Source organism: Watersipora subatra, chromosome 9 (assembly GCF_963576615.1).
Source record: "Watersipora subatra chromosome 9, tzWatSuba1.1, whole genome shotgun sequence".
NCBI classification, from domain to species: domain Eukaryota; kingdom Metazoa; phylum Bryozoa; class Gymnolaemata; order Cheilostomatida; family Watersiporidae; genus Watersipora; species Watersipora subatra.
Window position 1 is genome coordinate 56,588,976 of NC_088716.1, and position 26,631 is coordinate 56,615,606.

The window sequence follows — 26,631 nt, forward strand, 5'->3', positions numbered from 1 at the left end:
TCTCGCTTGGCACACAAGTCCAACTCCTGCCATATGCAGAGCACGTTATGGTGGACGGTTGATGGGTCTTTTCTAAATTTTCTTCCAGCAACCGGTTGTTGACAGCAGTCATAATTCAGGATACAATGTATATGCAACTAGAGATTAAGGTATTCAGAAAAGATAGTTTGTTTTACAAAAAATCCTTTTAAATAAAGTCCAGAAAAATATGATGCCAGGTATAAATAGCTACTGGTCAGGCAAAATCTTCAACAAAATAGTATATCCATAAGGTTAGATAATAATATAATGATGATATTGAGGCTAATATCTAGCAAAATTACATTGAGATTTAATTACAAGCTCCCTCCAAAACCATGGACTAGAAATGGCCACCCACATAGGATAACATGCAGACAACACAGCCTACTAACAGAGGCGAGGGACCAGTACTGGTTCTAGAAATTGTCCCCGCTTTAGGTGAGTCATTGGGATACAATCGACAACAAGTTTAGCAATAATATGGGAAAGAGAGGGAGTTAGTTATTGATTGAGATAGATAGAGTTACTATCCACAGGTAGCAAGATTACAGCTTCGTTGACAGGATAACTGTGTGTGTGTGTGATCGTTTAGTGTTGAGACATTGACGTCAGCTGTCAGATGCGCTAGACGAGTCTATCGCCGCTGGTTATTAGCAGTTTCAGAGACAAGCATGGTGCGACTGATCGGCCAATAACAAAGCTTGTTATAGACATGTATGTTGACCTTGACCTCACATTTATAATTCTCTGTAAGACATACACAGACATTCAATACATATGGGCTACAGAAAATGAGCAACAGCAAACTACTAGTCGATCCTCAGAAAATATTCTAAGGAAAGACCCTGCATGCACTGTACAACACAAAAATGCAAGGCTAAGCATCGGCAAATCTGATATCTATCTCAAAACCCAGCCACCTGTTGAAACAACTGCATGATGCCTGAGCAAAAGACAACATGGCTCAAATAAGCCATCGTATTTAATTACACCAACAAGCCAGACACATTTTACACCAGAGCTACAGTGTCTACCGAATAGCACATATGAAGTTCTGACAAGATAGATACACAGATTGATAATAAGTGCATACAAGTATACAAAGCAGCTATAACCACATAAACGTAATGTCTGCCACAGATGCATGGATGTATCACACCGCAACAGAAGGGATGGACGTGTCTTTCTGCAGCAGACACATGACCATGTCACTCTGCAGTAGACACAGATGTGTCATTCTGCAGCAGGCACATGGATGTGTCTGCTGCAGAATGACACATGGATGTGTCAGTCTGCAGCAGATACATGGATGTGTCATGCTGTAACAGACATTTATGTATATAGCTGCAAGAGATTCATTGTATCACTTTAAAACAAGTGTAGATGCAAAGAGTTGTGACAAGTATATAGATGTATAGAGCTACACACACATAGAGAGTGTATAACTTCTTGATGCACAGATTTAGTGAGCACATGACAACAAATGTAAAACATGCAACGTATTTCCACCGAGCAGTAGAATTGGAGCTAAGCTGGGACAGCACAAGTCTAACCTAATGATCTGCACACTTCTAGCAGCTGACAGGTAATTGGTGGATGAGGTATTAATTAAGATTGTTCTGTGCAGTTGTAGTAGGTGGCCCCATCGTACCAAGGAATGGGTGTATTTACAGATGCTTGTGCGCTAGAACAAGTGTTGAAAGACTCCAATTATGTAAAATCTTTGTAAAAAATATCGCCTAATCTACTGTTTTTGATTAAAAAATAAGTTATCACCTCGAATATTGTGTAGATAAACAATAAACTACAAAATTAGTAAAAAATAAAAAAGGAAAAGTTAATATATATTCTGAGTATAACAGTGAGGTCGGACATGATTGGTCGACTGAGATCATTCAACGAGCTAGCGAGGCTAAACTGAACACTGTTCCCTTGATTGTTCCAATACATACCAATAAGGCTTATTCTCATTTTTTGATCGCTTTAGTTGAACTTTTAAACGTTTCATTTTAATCTGGTAACCATTCATAGTAGCGATAGCTGCTTGGGCTGATGCTGGATTATCATAGCTCACAAAGCCTGCAATAAAAGTGTTTCTATGTAAATGCAATAGCAGACAACTCCATCATAAAGCAATCAAGAGCTATTTGTGAGTTCTGGCCTATGTACAGATACATATCTACTATCTTCTAATTCCAGTCTGTCTTGCTATTTTAGCTACATCATCTACACCATTAAAGATACGCTTGTAGGAATTCTAATTGCTTCAGTTTAAAATACATTTTACTCAAAACTTCAATTTTTTGAGTTTGTAAATGCGAGTAGATTGGTCACAAATAGCAAGCCACTTCAGTAGTTCATGTCATCCCTTTACTTTCACTCTCGTGGTAGTTACAACATCAGAATTAACCAATGACTGATAAAGATGTAATTATCATTTCAATCTGCACATATTTCATTTTGTTAGTTTTTCATGGAAGCGCTGCAAGGCCGAGTTTAGCTCAACAGGTTTTTGCCATTTTTGCATAACTCTTTAAACGTTGTTTTTTAAAATGAAACAAAAAAGAAGCTTATAATTCCTAATCATTGAATACAAGTTCTGTTCAAGATAGTTATATGAAGTTACGGATTAATCATGATCGAGTTTGAACAGCGATGGTTCCTAGTACTTGCTGTTACTAGCACAATGTTTGCGCAAAAATTAAGGTGGCTACACTGTTTGTATCATGTTTATTATGCTTTCTCTATGGTAGTATAAGGAAAGAAGGCTACAAAGGTTCTTACCAAAACACTTGCTGAGGCTTGTCTGCTTGTCAATAAAAACCTTGGAGCTAATGACTGTGCCAAAAGACTGGAAGTGATGAAGCAAGTCGAGGTCAGTGAAATCTTGGGGCAAGTGATAGATGAACAAGTTTGCACCGTCAGGGCCTTCCGTTTGCTTTCCAGCGGGGGTGTCAGCAGCGAGAGCCGTCTGTACTGGTGCATATGCGTGTGGAAAAGAGGCTGGAATAGTAGAGAAACAAGCATACAAGTGCTGCGGTATGACCAAGGACAATAGGGCACGTGATACATAGCGGACATAACAAGCTTTGAAGACAAGACTGCATGCTGTTAGATAGCCAGCTACATACATCTGTGATAAGACATCTCCCTATTGTTATGTTATGAGAAATAACATTCATTAAGCAAATAACTTTGGAAAGTTATCACGCTGTCTGAGAGACCAATGGGTTTTTACATGTGCAAAACAAAACTCAAAACATTGGCGATCAACGTGCCTTAATCACCAGACAAACTAAAACAAATGGGACAGGAATACACACAACACCTAGACACATGACAAATCACATAGACATGGGCAGACTAGATAAACATATAGAGCAAGACAAGGTGTGCTTTTGGGCTGTGTACCTGCATATTGTGTTAGACCGCTGTAGGCTTGTGCGAGTGTGGCATCTATAGAGTGCTGCGTCTGCAGAGCAGAAATAGGCCCACCACCTAGAGTGTGAGCCGGGTACCCGGCAAGGGGTGGCTGCACTGGTGCCCCGGCCAAGTTAAACTGTTGCTGCATTTGAGCCGGCGTCAAGGCACCACCAGCCGCAGGTTGAGGCGCCGCCTGGGCAACCGGTGCAACCGGAATGCCTGAAATTAACAGACATGAAAAGGTAACACAGATGCTGAACGTTAAGAGAGCGGTGAGTAGAGACCAAATCCATGACATAGCCAGCCACCTCCGAGCATGCACCTTAGATGGTCAACGCAAAGATATGTACTGCCCAAACCAATACAGACGTGAGACCCGAAGCCACTAACCACCTGCTTTCACGCTATTGAACCTAAGAATAACAAGCTAAGAACCAGCACAGAAAGCATCACGTAAATTAACTCCCTAAAAATGGTGTCTATAACACTGAGGGAAATGAGTGTTACAGATATAGCAGCTATACTCGGAGTCGGGTAATCAGTAAAAGCCTGGAACAGAGGACAAGACAATAGGCAAGCGAGTAAGCAGACAAACAGACAACAAACACACACACACATTTTTAAGGCGACAAAACTGAGCAAAGCTTTCGCGTATCTTAATTCATTACAGGACTAGGGCTGATAGGCTATGGCTATACAGGATTTGCTGGGTGCTCGAGTGAAATGCTTGACTAAAGATAGCAGAGTGGGGAGCCAAGGCTACACGCCTAGCAATTCAATTCACCTGTGCTATTACTAGACGTCGATGAGCTGGCTATTTTTAAATTCCCTAAAACAAATGGTCGCAGCATCACCACAGTTTTGCGAGTAGGCTTAAGACATAATGGCCATCATTGTAATCGATGCAGTGAAAGAACCAGCTAATGGTAGGTTAGTGAAATAAAGGGTTCATCGCTGCTTTTAAAAGTCTGTTACCTACATGTAAATTGAAGAAAATTTTTGGCCATGGTATTTAAGTTTGCAAAATTTAGACTTTCTCTGTGTATAATTTCATACAATAAAACATTTACCGAGTATTACCATGCAGCTTTTTCACATAATAAAACACCAGAAACTTGATTAGAAAATCAGCAAATAATTTTAATGCTTTTTGTCCAAAAAAGCTGTTGTTTACATTGTGGCACAGTAAGTATATGGCAAGTTGAATATTCCTTATTTTAACTTGCTAACATTGTACATAAAAGTGAAGGAATTTTGAACTCGATCACAAATAATTTTTGTATATATGTAGAATCTGCTGATACACCATATACAGGTGAAGGCAGATGTAAATGAACTCGGGACTATTTTGAGCATGTTTTGCATTGCTTGTATTATGCTGTCTAAAAGTGAAGCATAAGATCTCTTAATACCTAAATCAACGTAAAGCGGTTGACAATATTTTTTTACACAGGTTTAAGAGAGCCGAGCATTAAGCAGTTAACTATGACTAGTTTTTCCCTCCATATCATTAAAACTTTATAATGATAGGGTATGACAGCCAAGATAATTGCCTAAAAGCTTGGTTTTGTGATGTCCGTAAAGAGACAACCAGCCATTGCCGTAATCACTGTTTTATAATTACGATTTTTAAATTTAAAAGAAATCCAAGTTTTACCTATGTATTTAAGGACGTTACCAAAGCATGTATAGCCTTGAATATTTCTACATCACTTATCAGTGTAATCAGTGATATGCCAAGACTTTAATTGTAGTAATTTTAGGAAAGAAGGACGGTAATGTGCCCTATACAAATAGAGAGACAACTCCACATTAAAATCTGACCTACCAGGCATAGAATTTATAGCTAATGTATGTCCATTGGTCGGGCTTGTCACGGTGCGTGTCATGGAAAGTGGTGTTGCACTGAGTGCTGGAATACCAATTAAACTCTGTCCCGTCAACATACCTGCATCAACGGAACATCTGCATTGCACGAGTGACAGGCTTTTAGAAAATGGATGTCAATTTTGTCCTGAAGATTTCCACTTTCTAAACTAACATCATTTAACTCTTACCCATATTCTGTAGGTTCTGCATGTTGTGGTAATTCATAGAAGCAACATCTAAAAAATAAACGAAGACGACCATCTTTAAACTAGCTTAATGATTGTCGTTTGTAAACTGTATCTGGAAAACTGTATATAATGAGCTTGCGGTAGCGAAATTCTACTTACCCATCGGATTAGGAGGCACTGTCAAACCCATTTGCTGCAACAACTACAAAACAAATAATAGTATTGCACCAAAAACCATCGAAATCTATTTTTTTCTCACAAAAAAGACTGCAATCATGAATATAGATAAAGAATGAATCTATTCATATATACGTGAATCGTAAAGATATGCATCAGTATATGCATACGAATAAACCTGGTTACACAATTAGGTTGCTTTGATGTCAACGAACGGTTTTTAAAGGCCAAAAAAAGGAGTCTACAAGGACAAACAAGTTGGATGCAATTGCTGCAAGGCATGAGAAACCTAATTTAACCTAAAAACCTAATAAAACAGAAAAACTGATTAACCGACAACAAGTTGAAAGTTTTTCTCGCATGTTTGACTTTTGGAAAAAGATTTTACAAAAAGGAACAAACGTCGACAAAAAGATTGAGGTTCTAGTTTATAAAAGCTGCTATTTATGCGGACAGGTTGAGCTGAAGAGCATGGAAGACGTAACGTAAGCTGGCTGACATTTTTGCTGAATGCCATATTGTTGAAATCAATTAGCAGCTCGTGAGATAAGATGGATAGAGTTTATGGAGGCCGGTGATGCAAGAACACAAAGCAATTCCCATGACATGGTTTACAATCTATGCACTACATGACAAGCAATTACAGTCAGAGCTTGAAAAGGCTGAAAATTAAAATCTTTGGCAACCGCTAAACTATCACAGCAAAACACCTTCACTTTACCCACTTCTTGCATTTTCAGAATTACTAGCAATTTTAAACAACAAAGAGCAGTTAATTCTTCAAAGAGCCAGCCGTTAGACGACGCTCACCAATGCTATGCAGAAATTAACTACATCTCTATAGAATAAATCAAGCTCAGCCAGGTGTAACAGCAATGAGCCTTTTGCTGCACATCACGTAGCATCTCATGTACTGCGACACAAAGCTAAGCTTTAAAGATGATAGTTTGAGATCCTTAAGATGATACGTTAAGAAGTTTGAGACCTCTGATACTTACGGTGAATGACAGCTACACTTTGCACAGACAGTCATGAAATACTGAAGTTACCAGAGTTAATGATTACGTTGATAGAAAATAAATTTAAAATAGTTACAGAACTTAATTTGTGAAAGAATTGAACAAAAGATCCCAGACAATTGCGACAGACTCAAAAAAGCTTCAACTTCCACAATGTTATTGCTAATTATTTGATATAAAAACTGTGTTGCATTGAAGCTGATATGAGTAGGACCTGCAGTGGGAGATAGGGATAAAGCTAATGTGAGTGGTACCTGCAGGAAAAGATAGGGCACAAGTTAATAACGGATGGTACCTGCAGAAGGAGACAGGGCTAAATCTGATATAGGTGGTACGTACAGGAGAAGATAAGGCTAAAGCTGATATGGGTGGTACCTACAGGAGAAGATAGGATTAAAGCTGATATGGGTGGTACCTACAGGAGAAGATGGGACTAAATCTGATATAGGTGGTACCTGCAGGAGAAGATAGGACTAAAGCTAATATGGTCGTACCTACAGGAGAAGATAAGGCTAAAGCTGACTTACTGCAAGGTACTGATGTGGCGACATCCCGGCTGGAAGACTGCTTGGGTAGGGATTTGCCGTAACGATATTGTTATTTGGAGGTAGCTTTATTCGAATATCTTTGTCTTTTTGAGTGTCAGCAAATTTCACTACAATTGGAGAGGCGCATCCCTGCAACAGATGACAACGTATTTTAATTTAGTACCAAGTACTGTCAATAAGAGGTTTAAGATAAGATATTAGGAAAAGAGAGGCTTACTTCCATTGTGAGATTGTGATGCATACTTTGTATGGCACTCAGTGCACTTTGCCTAGATGCGAATGTCACAAACGCGCAACCTGCAACAAAAGAGATGATATTCTTACTTAAAATATTAAGTCAATCAAGGTAAAATAAAGGTGATAACAACAAGAAATAAACCCAACACAAAAACAAGAAAGATTTTTCATGAGGCTACGATCCTCAGTGCTCAGAAGCCAACTAAAAACCATGTCATTGTCTGTTAAATCAACCAAAGCAATTAGATGAATTTTTAGCAATAGGTAACTTTGTAGGTAACATGGTGGGATGAAAGGAACCATTACAAAATAATAGATCACATCAGACTTTCTAGGTGACATGTTAAGATAAAAGGAACCATTCCAAACTAGGAGATGATATCAGTCTCGATGGTCACGGCTGGCGGAGAGACTACTATGAGATTAGACAAAAGCATTAATGGTGAAGATGAAACACATCTGACTTGTAGAAGTATTAGCTAAACAGGGTAAGAGAAAGGACAAGAGAAAGATAAGGGTAAAAGAAAAAGGTAAACAGGGAAAGAACGAAGTATCAGATAGAGCAAAAAACACCAGAGGATAATGAAAACAAAGAAAATGGTGAGAACAAAAGCTAAGAGACAGCATAGTATGCATAGATGCAACAGATGCATAGTAGAAAAATGGAAAATAGGAGAAAGAAACGGAGAACAGGAGAGAGAGAGAGAAATGGAGAATAGGAGAGAGATAGAGAAATGGAGAATAGGAGAGAAAGCGAAATGGAAAATAGAAGGGCGTGAGAGAGAGAAAAACGGAGGGCGTGAGAGAGAGAAAAACGGAGGGCGTGAGAGAGAGAAAAACGGAGGGCGTGAGAGAGAGAAAAACGGAGGGCGTGAGAGAGAGAAAAACGGCGGGCGTGAGAGAGAGAAAAACGGCGGGCGTGAGAGAGAGAAAAACGGAAGGCCTGAGAGAGAAAAACGGAAAGCCTGAGAGAGAGAAACGGAAAGCCTGAGAGAGAGAAACGAAGGTCTGAGAGAAACGGAGGGCGTGAGAAAGACACTGAAGGCCTGAGAGAAATGGAGGGCGTGAGAGAGACACTGAAGGCCTGAGAGAAATGGAGGGCGTAAGAGAGACACTGAAGGCCTGAGAGAAATGGAGGGTGTGAGAGAGACACTGAAGGCCTGAGAGAAACGGAGGGCGTGAGAGAGACACGGAAGGCCTGAGAGAAACAGAAGGCGTGAGAGAGAGACTGAAGGCCTGAGAGAAACAGAGGGCATGAGAGAGAGAAACGGAGGGTGTGAGAGAGAGAGAGACACTGAAGGCCTGAGAGAAACGGAGGGTGTGAGAGAGAGACACTGAAGGCCTGAGAGAAACAGGGCGTGAGAGAGAGAAACTGAGGGTGTGAGACAGAGACACTGGAGGCCTGAGAGAAACGGAGGGTGTGAGAGAGAGACACTGAAGGCCTGAGAGAAACAGAGGGCGTAGGAGAGACACTGAAGGCCTGAGAGAAACAGAGGGTGTGAGAGAGAGAAACTGAAGGCCTGAGAGAAACAGAGGGCGTGAGAGAGAGAAACTGAGGGTGTGAGAGAGAGAGACACTGAAGGCCTGAGAGAAACTGAGGGTGTGAGAGAGACACTGAAGGCCTGAGAGAAACAGAGGGCGTGAGAGAGAGAAACTGAGGGCATCATAAAGATATCAATGAAAGTATAGGAAGAAAGATATCAATGACAGGATAGAGAGAACTGGAGAGAGAAAGAAGAGAGGGCAGAAGAAAGGAGGGGGCAGGAGTTGAAAAGAAAGAAAGGCAGAAGAAGAAAGGAGGTTCTTAGGAATAACAAGAAACAGGAATGAAAAGGAGACCAGAAAAACAAGAAAAAGATAGAAAATAAGGATTAAGGATAGGAACAAAGAGTAGATCATGAACAGGGAGACAAAGAACAGCGAGTAGAGAAGCAAAAACATGGTAAGTCAAGAGACAAAATACAAAAAATGATAGATAGATATATAGATATAAAGTGGTACCTCGACTTCCCCCTGACGTGTCACGTAATATCATGCAGTCATCTATCGCACCATATGGCTGAAACATTGTCTTTATGTCATTCTCAGCCAACTTCTTGCTGATCATACCAATAAATAGCTTCCTGTCCTCAACTGAAACAAGAACAAGTAATCAATGTCAAAGCTTTGACAATTTTCTCAAATGTTGAGTAGACTATCATGGTCAGTAGTGAGTAAAAAGGAGCTATAATTTAAACAGCTGGCATCGAAAAACTAAAACGCAATGATCGGCCTCTACAGAACTGTTCTGTAGAGTCCACAGAAGTACTCCATCTCATGAACAAAAAACTATACACAATAGAAGTTTAAGTATTTCCGTATCTCGACTGCAACGATATGACAAATGATTTTCAAGGACATTAACTCAAGTTCAGAAATACCACTTACCATTTTTTTTCTCGTTGTCGGCAGGTTTCATCTGTATTGGGTGGTGCATCTAAAAGCAGATAATCAGACAGATTATAAACGCGAGACACGCGCAACCACTAATTCTCTACCAGCTCAGTGATTTACTTGACCGGCTAAGTATAACAATCTCCAGTAATGTCAGTCAACACAACTCAAGGGTACATTCTAGCCGATTACAGCCAAATTATCAAGATCTTCGAATAACAAAACAACCGTCAAGGTAGCCATTTTGCTAGGTAAAAAAAAGACTCGACCAGAGTAAACCGAAGCACGCAAACAACTAACATTATATAACTGAGTAGATTGGTAAAGACACAACTGCTAATTGGTATTATTCAAGAGCAGGCAATAATAAGGGGGCCATCAATTTCTAAGAGCTCAACGCTAGACCCAGTTCTATGCCCACCAATTACTAGTCAATTTGCTACAATTTTAGCATCAAGCTATGTCAGAGATAACCAGTAATTAATAAACACAATTGCGGGCAATCGATTATCGTGCCTGAAGTCTAACCATGTCTGCTAGTCTACCAAAAGCCATTCTAAATAAATTCTTTGCGACTTGCCAGCCAATCAGCATCCCTATTATAACACTAAAGCAACCTTATTGGTCAGAGAATGCGAGATGTGTCATTAAGAGTCACTTAATCAAGCTACCCAAATACGAAATGGATTTAACTTGTTTTCCTTCGGACTATGAGTAATAATTTTAACAGAATTTAGATTCACAGGCTAAAGAGAAACAACCTTTACCAAGAACCATGCCGAGTTTAATCCTGCTCACAAACACTTATGACCATCAAATGTGAATGTCACGCATACTAAAGCACCGCATCCAGCAAGGAGTAATAATGTTAATATAAAATACCATTGAACCAAATGATACTGGCACCCAGCAGTTATTGCGAGCTATGAAATGTCAGTGTGGTGTGAGACATACTCACCCCTGGTAAAGTGTGTCGTCCGTGGAGCTCGTCCTGGGCCATAATCGCTCCTTTTCTTGTGTAAAATGTCACAAAGCAGCAGCCTACAAGCGTATGACGGATTAGAGCAAGAATGGTTAAACTACGGGAATGGAAAGAACCCAATCAAATATGGGAAAGCAATCAGAGTGCTTTGGTTGAGGCTGGATGAAATATATCGTTAAGCATTGGTGTAAAGTCCCTCATTTCATAGCCACAATCTTAATAAATTGCCAATCTTCTTCAATTAGATAATTTATTTAGATTTTTAATTAAACTAATAGATGAAAGAGTATGATTGAAGTAAAAGATTAACCTATCACTATGGCAACAGGTGATTTGATATGTTCTAGACTCCTTGACGACCCCCTTGTCTCATGTTTAAAGCCAACTGGGAAAGATAGGTGCTTAGAAAGCATCCAAAAGTAGGAAGACCAATAGTCTTAGTAATGCACCAAATAACTAAGAGGAGCGTTAAAGCTCCCACCAATAGGAACGATGGTAAGAAAACTAAAGATCTGAGGCAATAGCTGACAACTTATAAAAACAAGCTTATAAATGGCATAAAGAGCAAGGGCACCTATCCTTATCGAGTGTTCGAACCAAAACTGCAATACTAGCAAAACAACAAACAAGAGGTACAGCTAATGCTAGGGACTGAGGCGTCATTGAAAAATCTTATCTAAAATAGTTGGAAAACTCAGAAAAACTGAGGCTATCGCGAGAAAATGTGAAACAGCTGTCAAACCAGCATACGTAACCCTTCTCCGCTTGTGGATGCTAGAGATGAAGCTAACAACTGTGATGCCAACTAGAGAGTGGACTAGAGTGGCAGCTGAGAGAGAGAGACTGGAGGGTACTCGGTGTCACGAGTGACGTGCTCCGGCACATCTGTGCCGCTACTCCCCCACCACTCATTACCATTAGATGCCATTCATCAGCCGTATTACGGTGTATCTACCATGCTCGCAAGCTACCAGCTACATGCACTACGATTTGGCTGAGTGACTACGCTTGTGGGTTGGTTGGTAAATAACTGACAAGCTTGCCTTCGTATGAGTTAATAATGACAAATTAGCACCTGAGCACCGCGGGAGATGTTCAGCCGTGGGCATGACAAGACACATCTCAGAGGCCATGTTGTGACAAGGCGGCAGATAAGAACAGCAAGAAACATCGAAGAGCACGTCTTAGTTGCCTGCAACTAGTCTATTACCTGTCACGGCAGCCTCTCAGTCAGCACATGTCCTGGCCATGATTAGAGCCGATCTGGTTGGAGGGCAAGCTATCCCACAGTCTGTCATTACACTCGAGTGGACTCGAGTGGCACAATAAGAGCCCCTAACAAGCCATGTACCTCAAATCTTGCAGCCAAATGTCAGCCAAATAACTTGCGTTGTTTAATATCGCTGCATCAATTTAAGATGTAATAATGCCTGCTTTAAAATAGCCATGGGTGCGACAGTATTCGAGTTACTTTGATTCCGAAGGTCTATAGAAAGCATGACACTTCTCATGGTTGAGGGACCTTGTTGGCATCCGATTCCCATCCCAACCATCATCGCCTCTAGCCCAGTAAAGGCTGTGGTAACGACATTTGCCTCATTTGTCAGCCTTCCCTAAGGCTGTAACAATTTAGACTCTAGTCTTACTACCTATCAAAAATTAGCTATCATCTAAACCATCCAATCCTCAGATTTCAAAACAAGTATATGAATATTCATCCAAGTTTATTTCTGTTTTGAAGACTGCTACAGTTACTTTGTTATGCTTTTTCCCAGCAAGTGTTGAACACGGTCACTTAAAATGAAGGCAGTCTGAGCTCTACTGTCAGGCTATTATGTAACAGCTCTAACAAAGAGACATACAGCAACCTGTCTAATTCCAGTGCATTTTACAGAGCTGAAAAGAAGAATCTTACCCGCTACTTGCCATTGTTACCATTCCTCTTGCTAAAACAAGAAACAGCAGTAGCAATAGCTACCAACCTCTTGGGTTATAAGCAGAAGAGCAATTCCGACCTACGTACGTACCTAGTGAGATGGTGACGAGCCGTCGAGAAGAGCTGAGACGACTGGTGACGGTGCGCCTGCAGCTAGACAAATGACAAGTTCAAGCAAGCTAGTAAACCCTTGGTTGATTACCACTTACATCAATCATTATAATCTCCTAAATAGAAGCTCAAATCTCTGTATAACAGAGCTATTGATGCTCCATTAGCTGGTCACACCAAGCATTCTGAGAAGGCACAGATGGAACACTCTTCCATAAACTTCAGTGTAAAAGTTTTTTGAGGTTTAAACTGCACACCACCAGGGTTTGGCCGCATAATTGATTATGGACCTCATTGGAAGATCTTACAAGTCCATTACAAGCAACGTAAAAATTACTCTTTCAATAAAAAAACTTCTAAGCTTATCGAAGGGTCATTCTGCTTAGTATAGTTTGTGTTTTTTAGTTACTAAACAAGAGGTAAGGTTAAGGGTATTACAAAGTTATAGGTAAAGATAATCAATCATCTCTAGCGGGGAAATAGACAACAAGCTCGAAAGAAAGATATCCAAAGCTTTGAAGGAGGTCGGCTTATCAGCCACGAATCAGAACATAGAGTGAATTCATTTCAGAGTGAGTCACATTTTCTGCCTCTTTATAGAGGATATGAAATCCTAGCAGTTTTGTCAGCTTTAGATTAACAACACCTAATTCATCTGTCAATCTCTCAGACTAACTGGGTACAAGTGTTCGCGGTTTTAAAAACTGGAGTGGAACAAACGACAAGCCTGTCTATTATGGCTTCCACTATGTGGTTCCGCTTCTTCAACTAAAGCCTAAATTTCACAAAAATTACAGTACTTTCATTAGTTGCAAATATTATTTTAGGAATGTTTGATGTAGGTATTCGATAAGCGGAGTAGACGTACCACACCAACAGCCAACAGTATCACAAGAGATCAGGTATAATGTGTGACCTGGTCATTTTTATCACAAAGGAGAGTTTATGGGAACTGCGGCACACGCAAGGCGCGTGGCACTCCAAACAAAACTGCGAGATAAAAACCAAATTGCCAACAAGCAAACACTCATCACTAAAATGTAGAGATAAAAGTAGGTAAAAGCTTTAGCCTCTCTCAATTCGACTTACCAGTAGAGAGTTGGCGAGGAAGGCGGGAGAAGGATGACACAGACAGGATGCAGAGGCAAGCAGAGAATGGTTAGATGCGCATTGCAGGTGTTACCCCTAGCTCTATAGACATTATTATGAAAAGCTTTTGTCACCCAGAGTTATTATCGGTACAATGGATTCATTCGGCGAGTCTTACTGACCGCCTGTTATGTTTGAAGTCGGCTAATAATAACAAAATCATCTCAGCATTTGCACAACTTTCCTACTTCTATGGGACGCATAACACTTAAACAGTTTCTAAGCCTTTATTTACAGCAGCCATGAGATGGTAGCGAAACTGTGATGCAACACCCCCAACTAAACTTAGCCATTCTCAAATTGCCAAAACTGTTCATACCAAATTTGGGTCAACTATGTAGAGCAAACAAAACTCGTACGACCTTGAGTTACAAAGTCAAAAGGCATTAACCATTTAATTATAAACAAATTCTATGTGAACATCTTCTAAAGGATACTACAATCTCTATAAAATTCTTGAAATTGCAGGTTAATGCTGCATAATGGCAAAATAGATCTTGGAGTTATCTGCTCTTACATTATAAAATCCTTAGCAATTTTCAAATACTAACACTAGAATAGGATTGTATGCAAACACCATAATCTATAGTCTTCTTTGTCTTTGAGCAGCAAGGTGGAACTGAACAGTAATATATGCAAATGTAGCGATACAATCACACGCGCACACTTCTGAATCAAAAGTGTTATAACAAGGTTATTTATCTGATACTTCTAAATTAAAAATATTAAAAGATTTTCTTTCCAAAACATTGCAGCAGAAGCATTCCGTTTAAGGTTGTGCCTACTAAGCCCTATGTCACACATGTTTTAGTTACTGGAGTCCCAAATGTATATCAAACCAGCTTGGAAAATGTCACCTTAAATTCATTGTTAAATCAACAATCAGTAGTAAACAAAAATGCAAGAAAACAATGATGAAACTATCAGTTAAAATCTAACAGGAACTTGCGAGATGATACGTGTAATAACCACATTCAACAATAACAATGCGGGTACCACCTGCTATGAATTGTCATATCTACGCGAGCCACATACTTGCATGTGGTGGGTCATTGTCAAGACAGAATAAGCTAGTGGCTATAATGACGAAAGCAAACAAGTGATAAGATGAGTATAAAGCTTGTCAACAAACATTCTATTGGTCAGTGATATGGATGGCACACTCCGCAAGCTGTATCTATCTGATCAACTATTTCTTGGCATTAAACTTCTTAATTTTACAAAATTTCAACGACTACAAATCTAATCATGCACACCACATCGGACAGCGACCAGGGAGACTAAACAAGCTAGCTTAGCGATAAAAGATTTCAGGCTATATCCATGGTGCAGGCTGTTTCTAACTGGTCTTCTTTTAATCCATTTTTATAGAATATATTTGCAGCCTAGATTCGCCTGCTTTCTTTCGAATATAAAAGCAAAAGTTTAAGAGATGAAACCTTGAGCTATTCCTAAATTCTTGAGATTTATCTCACAGCATTAAAGGTTGACTTGCAACAAAATTCACCTTACAGTTATTTGATATGAAAAGATTCACCATGTCTTACTCTGTTGTGTTGTAGGTGCAAAATATGTGGAAATGTGATTATAAGCTCTTAAAAGCTAAAAAATGAACAGTTAATCGCAGCCGCACGAGACCGTCGTAGTTTGGATTCTCTTTCCAAAATGGCTCAAATATGACGTAGCTGTGGTAGATGGTTTCTGTTTACACTTTCGTCGAAATATTTTCACAAACATACTTCACGCATTCAATAAAGCCATGTCTATTGTTCTTACGCGTCTGTTCTATCATCATCGTAATGCTGTCACTTTTAGCAGTGATATCCTATAACTTATCGTAAAAATTTGTGTAATTTTTTAGTCTTAGTTTGAAGGAGTACATATCATTGTCTAATAATCATGGCAAGCCTGTTGGTCACTTGTGATAATCGAAAAGTGCTGAAGAAATTATTTACGAAGTATTGGGTCACATGATCAGATTACGACTTGACGACTGAATAATGCGGAAACAAAACTGTAAAGTAGCGAGCATCTATATTTGATACGGGGGTCTTCGGTTAAACCCGAAGTGTTTGTCATAAACGAGTGCTACGATAAGTTTTATATTGAGCTTTTTATTGGCCTTTCAATTCACGTGAGAACATCACGTGACAAGACAATAACCAAATTTCGTGACTACGTCATCAAAATAAAGAGATTCCAATCTACGGCGGTTTGTCTTTTTTGAGCTTTTAAAAGCTTGTAATCACATTCCCACATATTTGGCACCTACAACACAACATAGTAAGACAGTGAATCTTTTGATACCAAATAACTGTTATGTGAATTTTGTTGCAAGTCAACCTTTAAGAAACGGCAAAAGAAACGAGTAAGCGCTCACCATTGTTCGATCAAAACCTACGCTAAAACGGTCTCCAAAAATTAAAATGCTTCCCATTTGGGCACAATTATGGGTGTCTACCGACGCATCTTCACCTGATGATGCCTCCATAAGTTGGCAATATACACCAGCCAATGAGCATTCACTGCTTCCAATATAATGATGCAACAGCTCATTGCACCCAAAAGGCTAAACAATAAGTACTACAAATGCTGAGCGCACTACAAATGCTGAGCGCACTACAAATGCTGAGCGCACTACAAATGCTGAGCGCACTACAAATGCTGAGCGCACTACAAATGCTGAGCGCACTACAAATGCTGAGCGCACTACAAATGCTGAGCGCACTACAAATGCTGAGCGCACTACAAATGCTGAGCGCACTACAAATGCTGAGCGCACTACAAATGCTGAGCGCACTACAAATGCTGAGCGCACTACAAATGCTGAGCGCACTACACAGCGAGCGCACTACACAGCGAGCGCACTACACAGCGAGCCCACTACACAGCGAGCCCACTACACAGCGAGCCCACTACACAGCGAGCCCACTACACAGCGAGCCCACTACACAGCGAGCCCACTACACAGCGAGCCCACTACACAGCGAGCCCTCTACACAGCGAGCCCACTACACAGCGAGCCCACTACACAGCGAGAGCACTACACAGGGAGCGCACTACACAGCGAGAGCACTACACAGCGAGAGCACTACACAGCGAGAGCACTACACAGCGAGAGCACTACACAGCGAGAGCTCTGCACAGCGAGCGCACTGCACAGCGAGCGCACTGCACAGCGAGCGCACTGCACAGCGAGCGCACTGCACAGCGAGCGCACTGCACAGCGAGCGCACTGCACAGCGAGCGCACTACACAGCGAGCGCACTACACAGCGAGCGCACTACACAGCGAGCGCACTACACAGTAAGCGCACTACACAGCGAGCGCACTACACAGCGAGCGCACTACACAGCAAGCGCACTACACAGTAAGCGCACTACACAGTAAGCGCACTACACAGTAAGCGCACTATACAGTAAGCGCACTATACAGTAATCGCACTATACAGTAAGCGCACTACACAGCGAGCGCACTACACAGTAAGCGCACTACACAGTGAGCGCACTACACAGCGAGCGCACTACACAGTAAGCGCACTATACAGTAGGCACACTATACAGTAAGCGCACTACACCATAAGCGCACTACACCGTAAGCGCACTACACAGTAAGCGCACGACACAATACACACTACACAGTAAGAGCTGTTATCAACTAAAATAGCACATATGTACTACACAAACACAAAACCAACCTCTGTGGGCTCCTGTTGACTTGTCCCGCAGCACGTTCAGTTGGTAAATATCTCCGTACTTGCTGAACATTTCTTTCAACTCCGACTCTTCCATAGTTTTTGGAATCTGTAAAGATGAAATGCATTGTGACTGCTTATCCTCTGTGACAAGACAAAGACATCTCATACCAAATGTTTTAGCAAAATTAGAAAGCAAATAAGAATACTAAGCAGCACACAGATGGCCAGCAACTTTGTAGATTGGTCTGAAGCACAAATATGATTAGAATAGCGGGCAGTGCATGATGCCTCCCTCACCTGTCCTACGAACATCTTTATAGAATCGTGTTCTGGCTCCCTTTTATTCTGGTTGAAATCATCCGTCTCTGAAGAGCCTGGAGAAGTCCCAGGACCATCACCTATTGTGAGAGTGGTGTGCGGTGACGTCTCCATCTGTATGCAGTTGGATAAACTATGAGGTTGCACAACTCTTTAAAATTGTTGAATTCTGCTAATTAAGAGTTGTTTCATACCGTTTGCTATTCAATAAGTTAGGGTTACCATGTTAATAAAGAATCAATCAATAGACTCCCAAGAACTGTCAAATTTTACTTCAAGCTTTTTTTGACACTTGTCCAGTTTTCAATATAGCTGTTCACCACTTGGAGTGAATGTTGTCTTCGTTGCCAACTTCTGTAGGCCTAGCGCCTCGACAAGCTACAGTGTTACTGCACATGTGGGCTGAATCATTCCTTACTTATGTAGGAATTAGGCTTTCATTTACTTTTTTATTTTAATCAATATTGTAACTATGTTTGTTTTTGCTTAATGCTATATTTTCACTAATTGATTAAATAACACGGACATACACGCGTGTGCACGCCTGAGCCCATGCACGCACACACTCTTTTGAGACATTCTTGCACAAACTCAAATGCAAAGTGGCATGAATAACTTTCCAAAGCACAGATAATTCATGCCTTGCTTCTTGTGTAAAAATAAGTATAATGGAATCAAATAAAAAATAGATTTTGAACTGCAGTCATAAGACATTTTAATATTAAATGTTATTTTAATATTAATTATGGTATTTTGATTAGCTATAATCAGAAAAATGCAGTCCATGCAATGCTTCTACATGTGAATTTGAGAAATTTGCATAGAGACAGCTCATTTGTCAATACAGGCCAGCATAGAGCTACTTTTTTTATGCGCGATGCTTTCAAGTGAAGCAAGTGGAGAATGTTTAATACAAAAATCGTTTTAAATTGCCTGAGAAACAATAATAACTAATGCTTTTTTTCAGAACAAAAATATTGGAGCGGTTTCAACAAGAGCAAAGTGACAAAACACAACAATCAAATGAAAGAGTTATAAGCAGAAACAGTGAAAAACTCCTCAACTCTTTCACTACTGCGCTAAAATCGCTATTCTGACCAAATTAATTCAAACGGATTTTCGGAAATTTGATATATCGCTAGTATTTATGCAATATCTCAAAAATCAATGCAGATATTGTTTTACTGTAAACTGCATCTTACTCAACAAAATTCTCTTCAAGTACAACTTTTTAGTGAATCACTATCGCTTTCTTTGCATTGAACGAACACGGTGAATTTGTCATGACTTTAGCGATCTGGCTTTCCTGTTTTCATAAATAATTAGAAATGGAATTGCTGAGCAAAATAGCAGAAAGATTTTTGATTGGTTGCATGTGATTGGCAACTAGGTTTTTCGTTAGAGACAAAATTTGATTGGTCTACCTAATGTGTAGGCTTCGTAATGAAAAGAAAAGTGAAACTCTATTGATAAGCCGATATTACCGCCACTGACTTACGGCAGCAAAAGAGTTGATCTTCACATGAGAAAAAAATTTGTTCGTCCTACGTAAAACTTTCATGGTTGCCAGGAGTGATATCGGAAGCTCTGTGTACAAACAGCCTGTTACCACTTCTCTGAAACAGCTCATACAATTAGTAACACTACCTTATCGCTAAAGGGCAGATTATCTCCCTTGTTGCTCTTAGTTTGTGACAGTGACATCATAACTGGGTTGATAGTAGCGGCAGGAGATATGGTCTGCATGGTCAGAATACTCATGGTACCTACTCAAAAGTTGCCTGTCTACAGCTCATACGGTAGTCCTTCACAAATCCTTTTTTTGTAGCTGAAAAAACAAATGTTAATGCAGGAGTTGCCTCCTTCCAAGCTGCAGCTGCCTAACCACCACTGAGTATTTACTGGTGTTCTGCAGCAGGTCATCACCAATTCTTTAGTTAAAAATTTGTAAAAATCTACAGATGGGATCTCAAAATCACTCCAATAGACATGGAAATGCATTTCCATGTCTGTTGGAGTGCATTCCTTCGACTAACTGGTGCAGAGAGACGTCTGCAGCGATAACGCCTAAAGATTTATTAAAATTTATCCAATAGAATATTTCCATGACCAAACACAAGCGAAGCGATTGTTTGGGAGCTTTATGATAAATGCAAATGCGCACACAACTCCCGAAAGATTATCCGTCAACGGCCGTTACCAAACCCTTGTACCGAAATCCCATAGATAAATTTAACCATTTTTGTGTAGAGTCGTTTAAGTATAATAATGATACAAAACACATATAACCATATTTAAATATGTTACCAAGTCTTTAAAAAGTTGACGCAATATCCTAAAACTAACCCATCTGATCGGATTATACATAAATAGACAGATTAATTTGGCCTAAAATCGCAATAAAAACTTGACAAGCCTTTTTTAATCAAAATTAAGACCGGCCAACGAAACGCCAATAAGGCCGTGCGACAGAGAGTAGAACCATTAAGTCGTGCACATTTCACGAGAAAAACGTGCACATTTCACCAGTCTATGGCATTGTCCGATTGCTGAAGGTTTAATTAATTTAACGTAGTAAGTAATTAACGTAGAAGTGCTGAAAAGTAATCATTTCTTTTTTGCCGATTCTACCGGACTCTGACATTTTGGACACTTATAATGAGTACTTTGGCATTCCAACTGATGTCCAAAGCAGTAAAAGTAAAGCAAATGACAATGATATTTTTCTAACAATTCTTATAAGAATATTACAATATTTAATTGTAAGAATAATTGTTTGATTTTATAAGATTTAGTTATAAGAATAATCATTCGAATATACAAGTTCGAAGTATATAGTGACCGATGGTGGGCAATATGTTACTGTTAATATTTTTCTAAAGATTTTGTTGGTGATACTGCGGCTGTGCCCAATATCGTGGTACTGCCAAGCCGTTTTTAATATCTGCAAAATTAAGTTATAGGCCTACATTTTCTTACAGATATACATCTATTTCTATGACAACCAGCTAAAATCTGTTTAGATTTTTAAAATCACCATAATTTTTTAGATATAAATACAGAAATCTAGATAAATATCACAACTTCTTGATATTGGTTGCTATGACCAATGATATACAGCCCCAGCCTGTGAATATTACACAGCAGCTTGCCATTTTACTTCAAATATTGCACTTCTCCTATTGCAGGGAGAGATATAATCATATAATCTTTTCCTTTCATTATTGCTGTTTGTTGAACATAATAACATCCAGTACATTACAGCTACCATTGCAGCTACCATTGCAGTTCTCCTATTGTACTGCAGTGCCATTTGACTGCTAATATTGCGTTTCTCAACTGGCAGTACCCTTTCTTTTTCCATTATCACTTTGGTCGTGGGCTGTATGACAGGGGATTTCTAGTATACATTATGTTGGATAGGTTTAAATTACGATTTTCTAGACTTTATCGCTGCAGACATCTCTGCACCAGCCAGTCAAGGAAATGAACTCTAATAAACATGGAGTAGGAAATGATAAAGCCATGTACAGCATTAAGGAAAGAACACCGGTCTACCTGGCTCTTGCTGAGCTAACAAGGCGGTGCTAAAAGAGGATGACGGCACAGATTATATGGACATTTTAGTAGAGTAACAGTGTGTAGGCTATTAAATGATGCTCTCGTTGACCAGAGTCTAATGGCGATACAGGTACAAGTATAATACTCAAACAATTGCAAACCCTGCAATGGATAGCTATTGTAGAATCATTGCTGAACGCACTTCTCGCACTTCTCACAGGCCTACACTTCCCCGAGGTCAGATCATAAGAGCACAATGCGATAGCCTACAGACCTCTACAGACCTCTTATTTTAGAACCGAGGAGTACTCGGGTGTACTCCTCCTCCTCCTACTCCACTCGCCGTTCACAACTATGGCTACACTCATTACCCATTGAAACTATGATGAATCCATAATTTGCATATTTGGAAGAGAATTTTATGGGAAGTAATTAAGAGTTGATGAAAATATGATAAGGCGAGCCTCGAGTGCTCTCGCTAAAGACATCACTAGTGTAGCCAGCGGGACATCAGTGTATCTTCCAAGTCAGCTGCCTACCAGCAGATCTGTCTCCTCATTTGGTATTTGTTAATTGACATACATACTCTATGTTTTCATGATACAATGATGGAAACTACACTCGCGAATGATGCGCAAGAAAATGCAGCGCAAGCTATTTCATTTTAAAACCCTTCACACTCCAGTCGTTATATTTTCATTTGAGCAGTTCTGAAAGCTCCGTTTCGAATGCTGCTAAGCGTGACAAGATTGCATTGCTAATTATTGACCTATGACGTAGAATTTCTTACCTTTTTTTAACAAGGCGCTGACGTTAATCCGCATCATGCAAATATCCATTGAAACAATCATCACTGGAACTCAATACGCGCACAACTCCAAATCTGTATCATGCACACAACGAAAACATACTGATATAACACGACAATGTCACTAATAGCAAAAACAAAATGACCAAATTACGTACAGACCACGGACACACATTATCTACTCAGAAGTCGCGCGTGTATGTGTTCATAAGACATAAGGCGCAAGAGATACTTACCGGCAGCGTTGGTCAGGAGACCTACTGAAGAAATGTTGAGGGTGCAACTGGTCATACGCCGTCAGCTTGTCCTTGCATTTGTCTGAGAGGCTTGATGCAAGATATAAAATTGGCTCCTTTATGTATTGTACGGCTGGCTGTCGTCCACTCCTACAGGATAAGTGTTCTATACTTGAGAGCCTTACTAATTTGCCTATTAAATTGTAGCGGGCTAAGTGGAGCCTTCTAGGAGCGGGCTATATCAGCTCAAAGACTCTCAGAAAAAGCCATGCTAAACTAGTTCGCTGGCTGGCTTACCCCAGCTTGTCGTACCTATAGCCAAAGGGTAATCTCGCTTAACCGCTTTCTGTTGGTAGATAGCCAGCAGAAACGTATCATTATGGATGTTCACGCCAAGCTTACCAATTTTGTAATTATACAATGAAGAGGACACCGCTTGGTGTGAATGTAGGCTGTCAAACTACAGCACGCTATCGGCAGCACGCTATCGGCAGTCCGAGCATAGCTCCAATTACCCTACAATGCTGACATCAAAAGGCTGTCTGTTCGTTTAATTACGTTTAATGACAGAGAAATGATGGCAGCGGTGGAACGACCGTGAATCAGGCTGCTCTGTGGTTGTAAGGTGAGACGCTGCCCTGTTCACGTACCTAACAACATAGCAAAACAAGATGGATGTGCGGCACAGTAAAATGCCTATAAACCCAGTGCAATAGAGGGTTACGGGCAGTGAGGCCAAAACTGCTGGAGTTATCTCCTCCTAATCACCAGCTGGCATAACTCTCAGCTGACATACAAGGTTGGGCTAAAGAGATAAGCTATCAGCAAGAAGGCCAGATGTCGGTGCCCAGAGAGGTAAAGGTAAGCGAAGTCCGTTTCCCTATCACATTACGCCGTGCGCTGGAGGCCAAATGGTCCAATCGGGTAAGCACGCGCAAATTCATAAGAATTGCAAATGCACTCACGGAATTGATGCCGCGGCTTGTACACAAAGCTATCTATGCATTAAATAATCAAATAACAAACAGAAACAAAAAAGCCCTCATTGAAAACACTCAAAAGAGTATGACTTACAAAAATAATATATCAACAGGCGAAAGCCCATTAGCAAATGTAAATATAGTCTGCACAATAAGCAATAGCTAAGTCAATTACAAGTCATACCTGGTGGATAGACGCCCATGGCCAGAACAACCCAGTTATGCATCGCTGTCAGCCAGCTCGCTGTCTTAAACTCAACTTTGAGATAAACATCCAAATACGGTAGACATAATGAGAATTGACATGACAACTCACTATCTATGTACAGTTGGGACGGGACGGTGTGCATGAGCCCCACAATGCGACAGCAAGCCTCATCGATAGGCTGGTCTACTAGCTGAGCTAGTTGCTCACATAAAACAGGTGATATAAACGTCAGACAACAGCAGATGTACAGTGCTAGTTTATCTGTGTGCAGGTAGATAGGCCATTGCTACCCTCCTTACGTAACCAGAACTCTTTCAGCAGCAAGAGAAGCAGCATGATTGCCGCTAGCTGCCACTGGGGATCAGACAGGCAAAGAACGGAGCAATTAAGCAACTATTATATAACTAGAGAGCTCACCCCAACACGCATTCCTCTAGCCTTAATCCTGTTATGTTGTAACTCTCTGACAAAAGAACAATTACTAATCCAAGGCATTGACTTAGGCTAAACCATAGAGGATAAAGGTGTTTAGAGAGAAGGCTAGACTTGTCCGCTGAGTATCATTACACCAGGTTCGGCTAACGTAAATCAACTGTCAGCAAGGAAGAGCAGAACAACAGCCAACTAAGCCCGGATATTGGCCCATAAACTGATGGGCAGGATGCAACATTCATCTACTAGAAAGTGGCTCGAATGAAATGACATCATTCATGAGTTATAGGTGAAATTAATTGTTAGCAAGCACTTGACACCATACGATTGCAACCGCGGAGGCCACAAGGGACACAAAGAGGTCTTTAAATCAATTGGCAGTAAAAAACTGACAAGCTAGTTGATGGGTGAAAACCAACAAGCGCTGTATAATTACGTGAAAACTTACCTTGTTTAAAACGGCTCAGTTGAGCAAAACTGGACAGAATATTTTAGACAAAACAAGACTGCTTCACAGACCACTACATGAGGCTATTTATTAGCTATGAGCTTGTTTTCCAAGCCAGCTGCACAATCAGTGACATCATTGGAATACCAACATGAAGCCAAACAGCAATTTTAAAATTTTTATAATTTCATAACATTTTAGACAAGTATTATTAGTAATAAATGAAAGAATGCTAGGTGAAAATAGCTTTAATTCGTTCAACAACGCTCATGAACTTACATGGATAAACTACAGGTTACAAAATTCGTACAATTTATTTGCATGAAAGCAGCTCTAATGAAATAACTCGTCTCACAGAAGAATTTGGACAGATGTTTCTATAGTCATGTTAACAGGGAGATTAGGCAAATGAGTGTTCGATAAAGAGAAGATGATAGAGAAGCGTGTGTAATAAATCAGGAAGAATTATCTCCATCCTATTACCAAAGCGCGTTTGACAAAAACGGAGTGATGTCTACAGACTCTGGTGGCCGTTGACTACATCTATGGTGGCCCTTGACTACATCTAAGCGCATAATTTTTCTTAGAGCTGTTAAGCCGCTAAGTTTTCTGACAGTTCTTTCAAATCCATTCAACCAGAGATTTCTTATCGACTTGAAAATACATCAGATAAACACCAGACAGACAAAAAGATGAAACAAGGAGGAAAGATGAAAGGACACTTTGCAGTTAGATAAAGTAATGAAGCGCAAGCAGGATGATGCAGCCTTTGAAAACAGAGAGACTTACGCTAACTTCAAATGACAGCCACCATATTTGATGCATAAGTTAAACAAATTCTAACATGATTTTGAAACGTTTCATCAGCAGCAGCAATAAATATACATAAATCCTGTATGGATATCAAATAAATAAAGTTTCCATTTCACAGAATGTCTATTAGGTATACTTGAGCAAAGAAGGTTAGCACCACCTCAAATATCATAGTTTTTTATACAAAGTTGTGAAAAGTAAATCTGGATATTCACATCTGGGGGCTGCAACAGCCTTCCTTTTGTTGTAATCTAAGTAGTATATGTGTGTATGACTGTATGATCAATTAGTAAGACATAATTGTTAATTCTTGACCCAAGTAACATAGAGCTTCTCTATACATAGTTAGTATATTTATAAACACTTCTTATCACATCGACTCTTCGTTGGCAACATGTTTTATGCGTAGTAAAGACGTAGATATAAATACACTTTGAACTAATAGTAGTACATATCTACATATAAAGAAAGCTAGCAAGCAAACAATAAACATACAGTCACATTAAACGTTGATAAATTGAAAGACAAAACAAAACATACCGTAACCAAACACAACTGGACTGACTTTCACAAAAAAGCTAGTTCAACAACGAATATCGTCCCAAAGCAGCTGACAAAATAGTTTTGTGTCGAATAGCTAAGACCATGTGCTCTAGGAAAGCGCGGTCACGAAAAGGTCATCCAATAAAATGCATTATGATGGATTCGATTTTATGGAGAGATAACTCCATTCCAACTATCGTACGTGATTCGTGTTGTGGTCCAATAAACTCGATTCGCATTCGTAAATTTAGTTAATTGTGAATGAAAATTTTATCGTGGCTCAACAAAACTTTATTTTTTGGATAAAATGCTCATAAAACTCTTTTGTTGTTTCATCTTGTAAACAGATATATTAGATTTGTAAAACTAGTTGAGATCTTATTTTCCTTTCAATATGGTATTAATAGTAAGGATGCTATAGTTTTACTGCATTGCCTAAGAAACATTTTATGAGCAGTCACTTTGACGTTGCTGTTTTGCTTATTTGTTATAAT

General features: G+C 39.9%; 1 protein-coding gene across 2 annotated transcripts; it reads right to left on the minus strand.

The window, feature by feature from the left end:
- Window positions 1-144: 144 nt before the first annotated feature.
- On the minus strand, window positions 145-26,193 carry LOC137404430 (CUGBP Elav-like family member 2). 2 transcript variants are annotated; one of them, XM_068090628.1, is made up of 18 exons: window positions 26,135-26,193; window positions 22,714-22,863; window positions 19,756-19,936; window positions 18,088-18,222; window positions 17,791-17,896; window positions 10,874-10,956; window positions 9,910-9,958; window positions 9,484-9,615; window positions 7,463-7,542; window positions 7,225-7,374; window positions 5,657-5,703; window positions 5,502-5,581; window positions 5,273-5,392; window positions 4,229-4,273; window positions 3,433-3,663; window positions 2,806-3,024; window positions 1,974-2,100; window positions 145-768 (listed from the first exon to the last, which is right to left on the minus strand). In XM_068090628.1, coding segments are annotated over exons 3-18 (1,719 nt in total). In that variant the 5' UTR covers window positions 19,870-19,936; window positions 22,714-22,863; window positions 26,135-26,193; the 3' UTR covers window positions 145-767. The 2 variants fall into 2 exon arrangements, with proteins under 2 accessions (XP_067946729.1, XP_067946730.1); XM_068090629.1 differs by lacking the exons at window positions 17,791-17,896; window positions 18,088-18,222; window positions 19,756-19,936; window positions 22,714-22,863; window positions 26,135-26,193 and adding an exon at window positions 12,925-12,975 and having other exon boundaries at window positions 5,502-5,549; window positions 5,661-5,703.
- Between the last annotated feature and the right edge of the window lie 438 nt (window positions 26,194-26,631).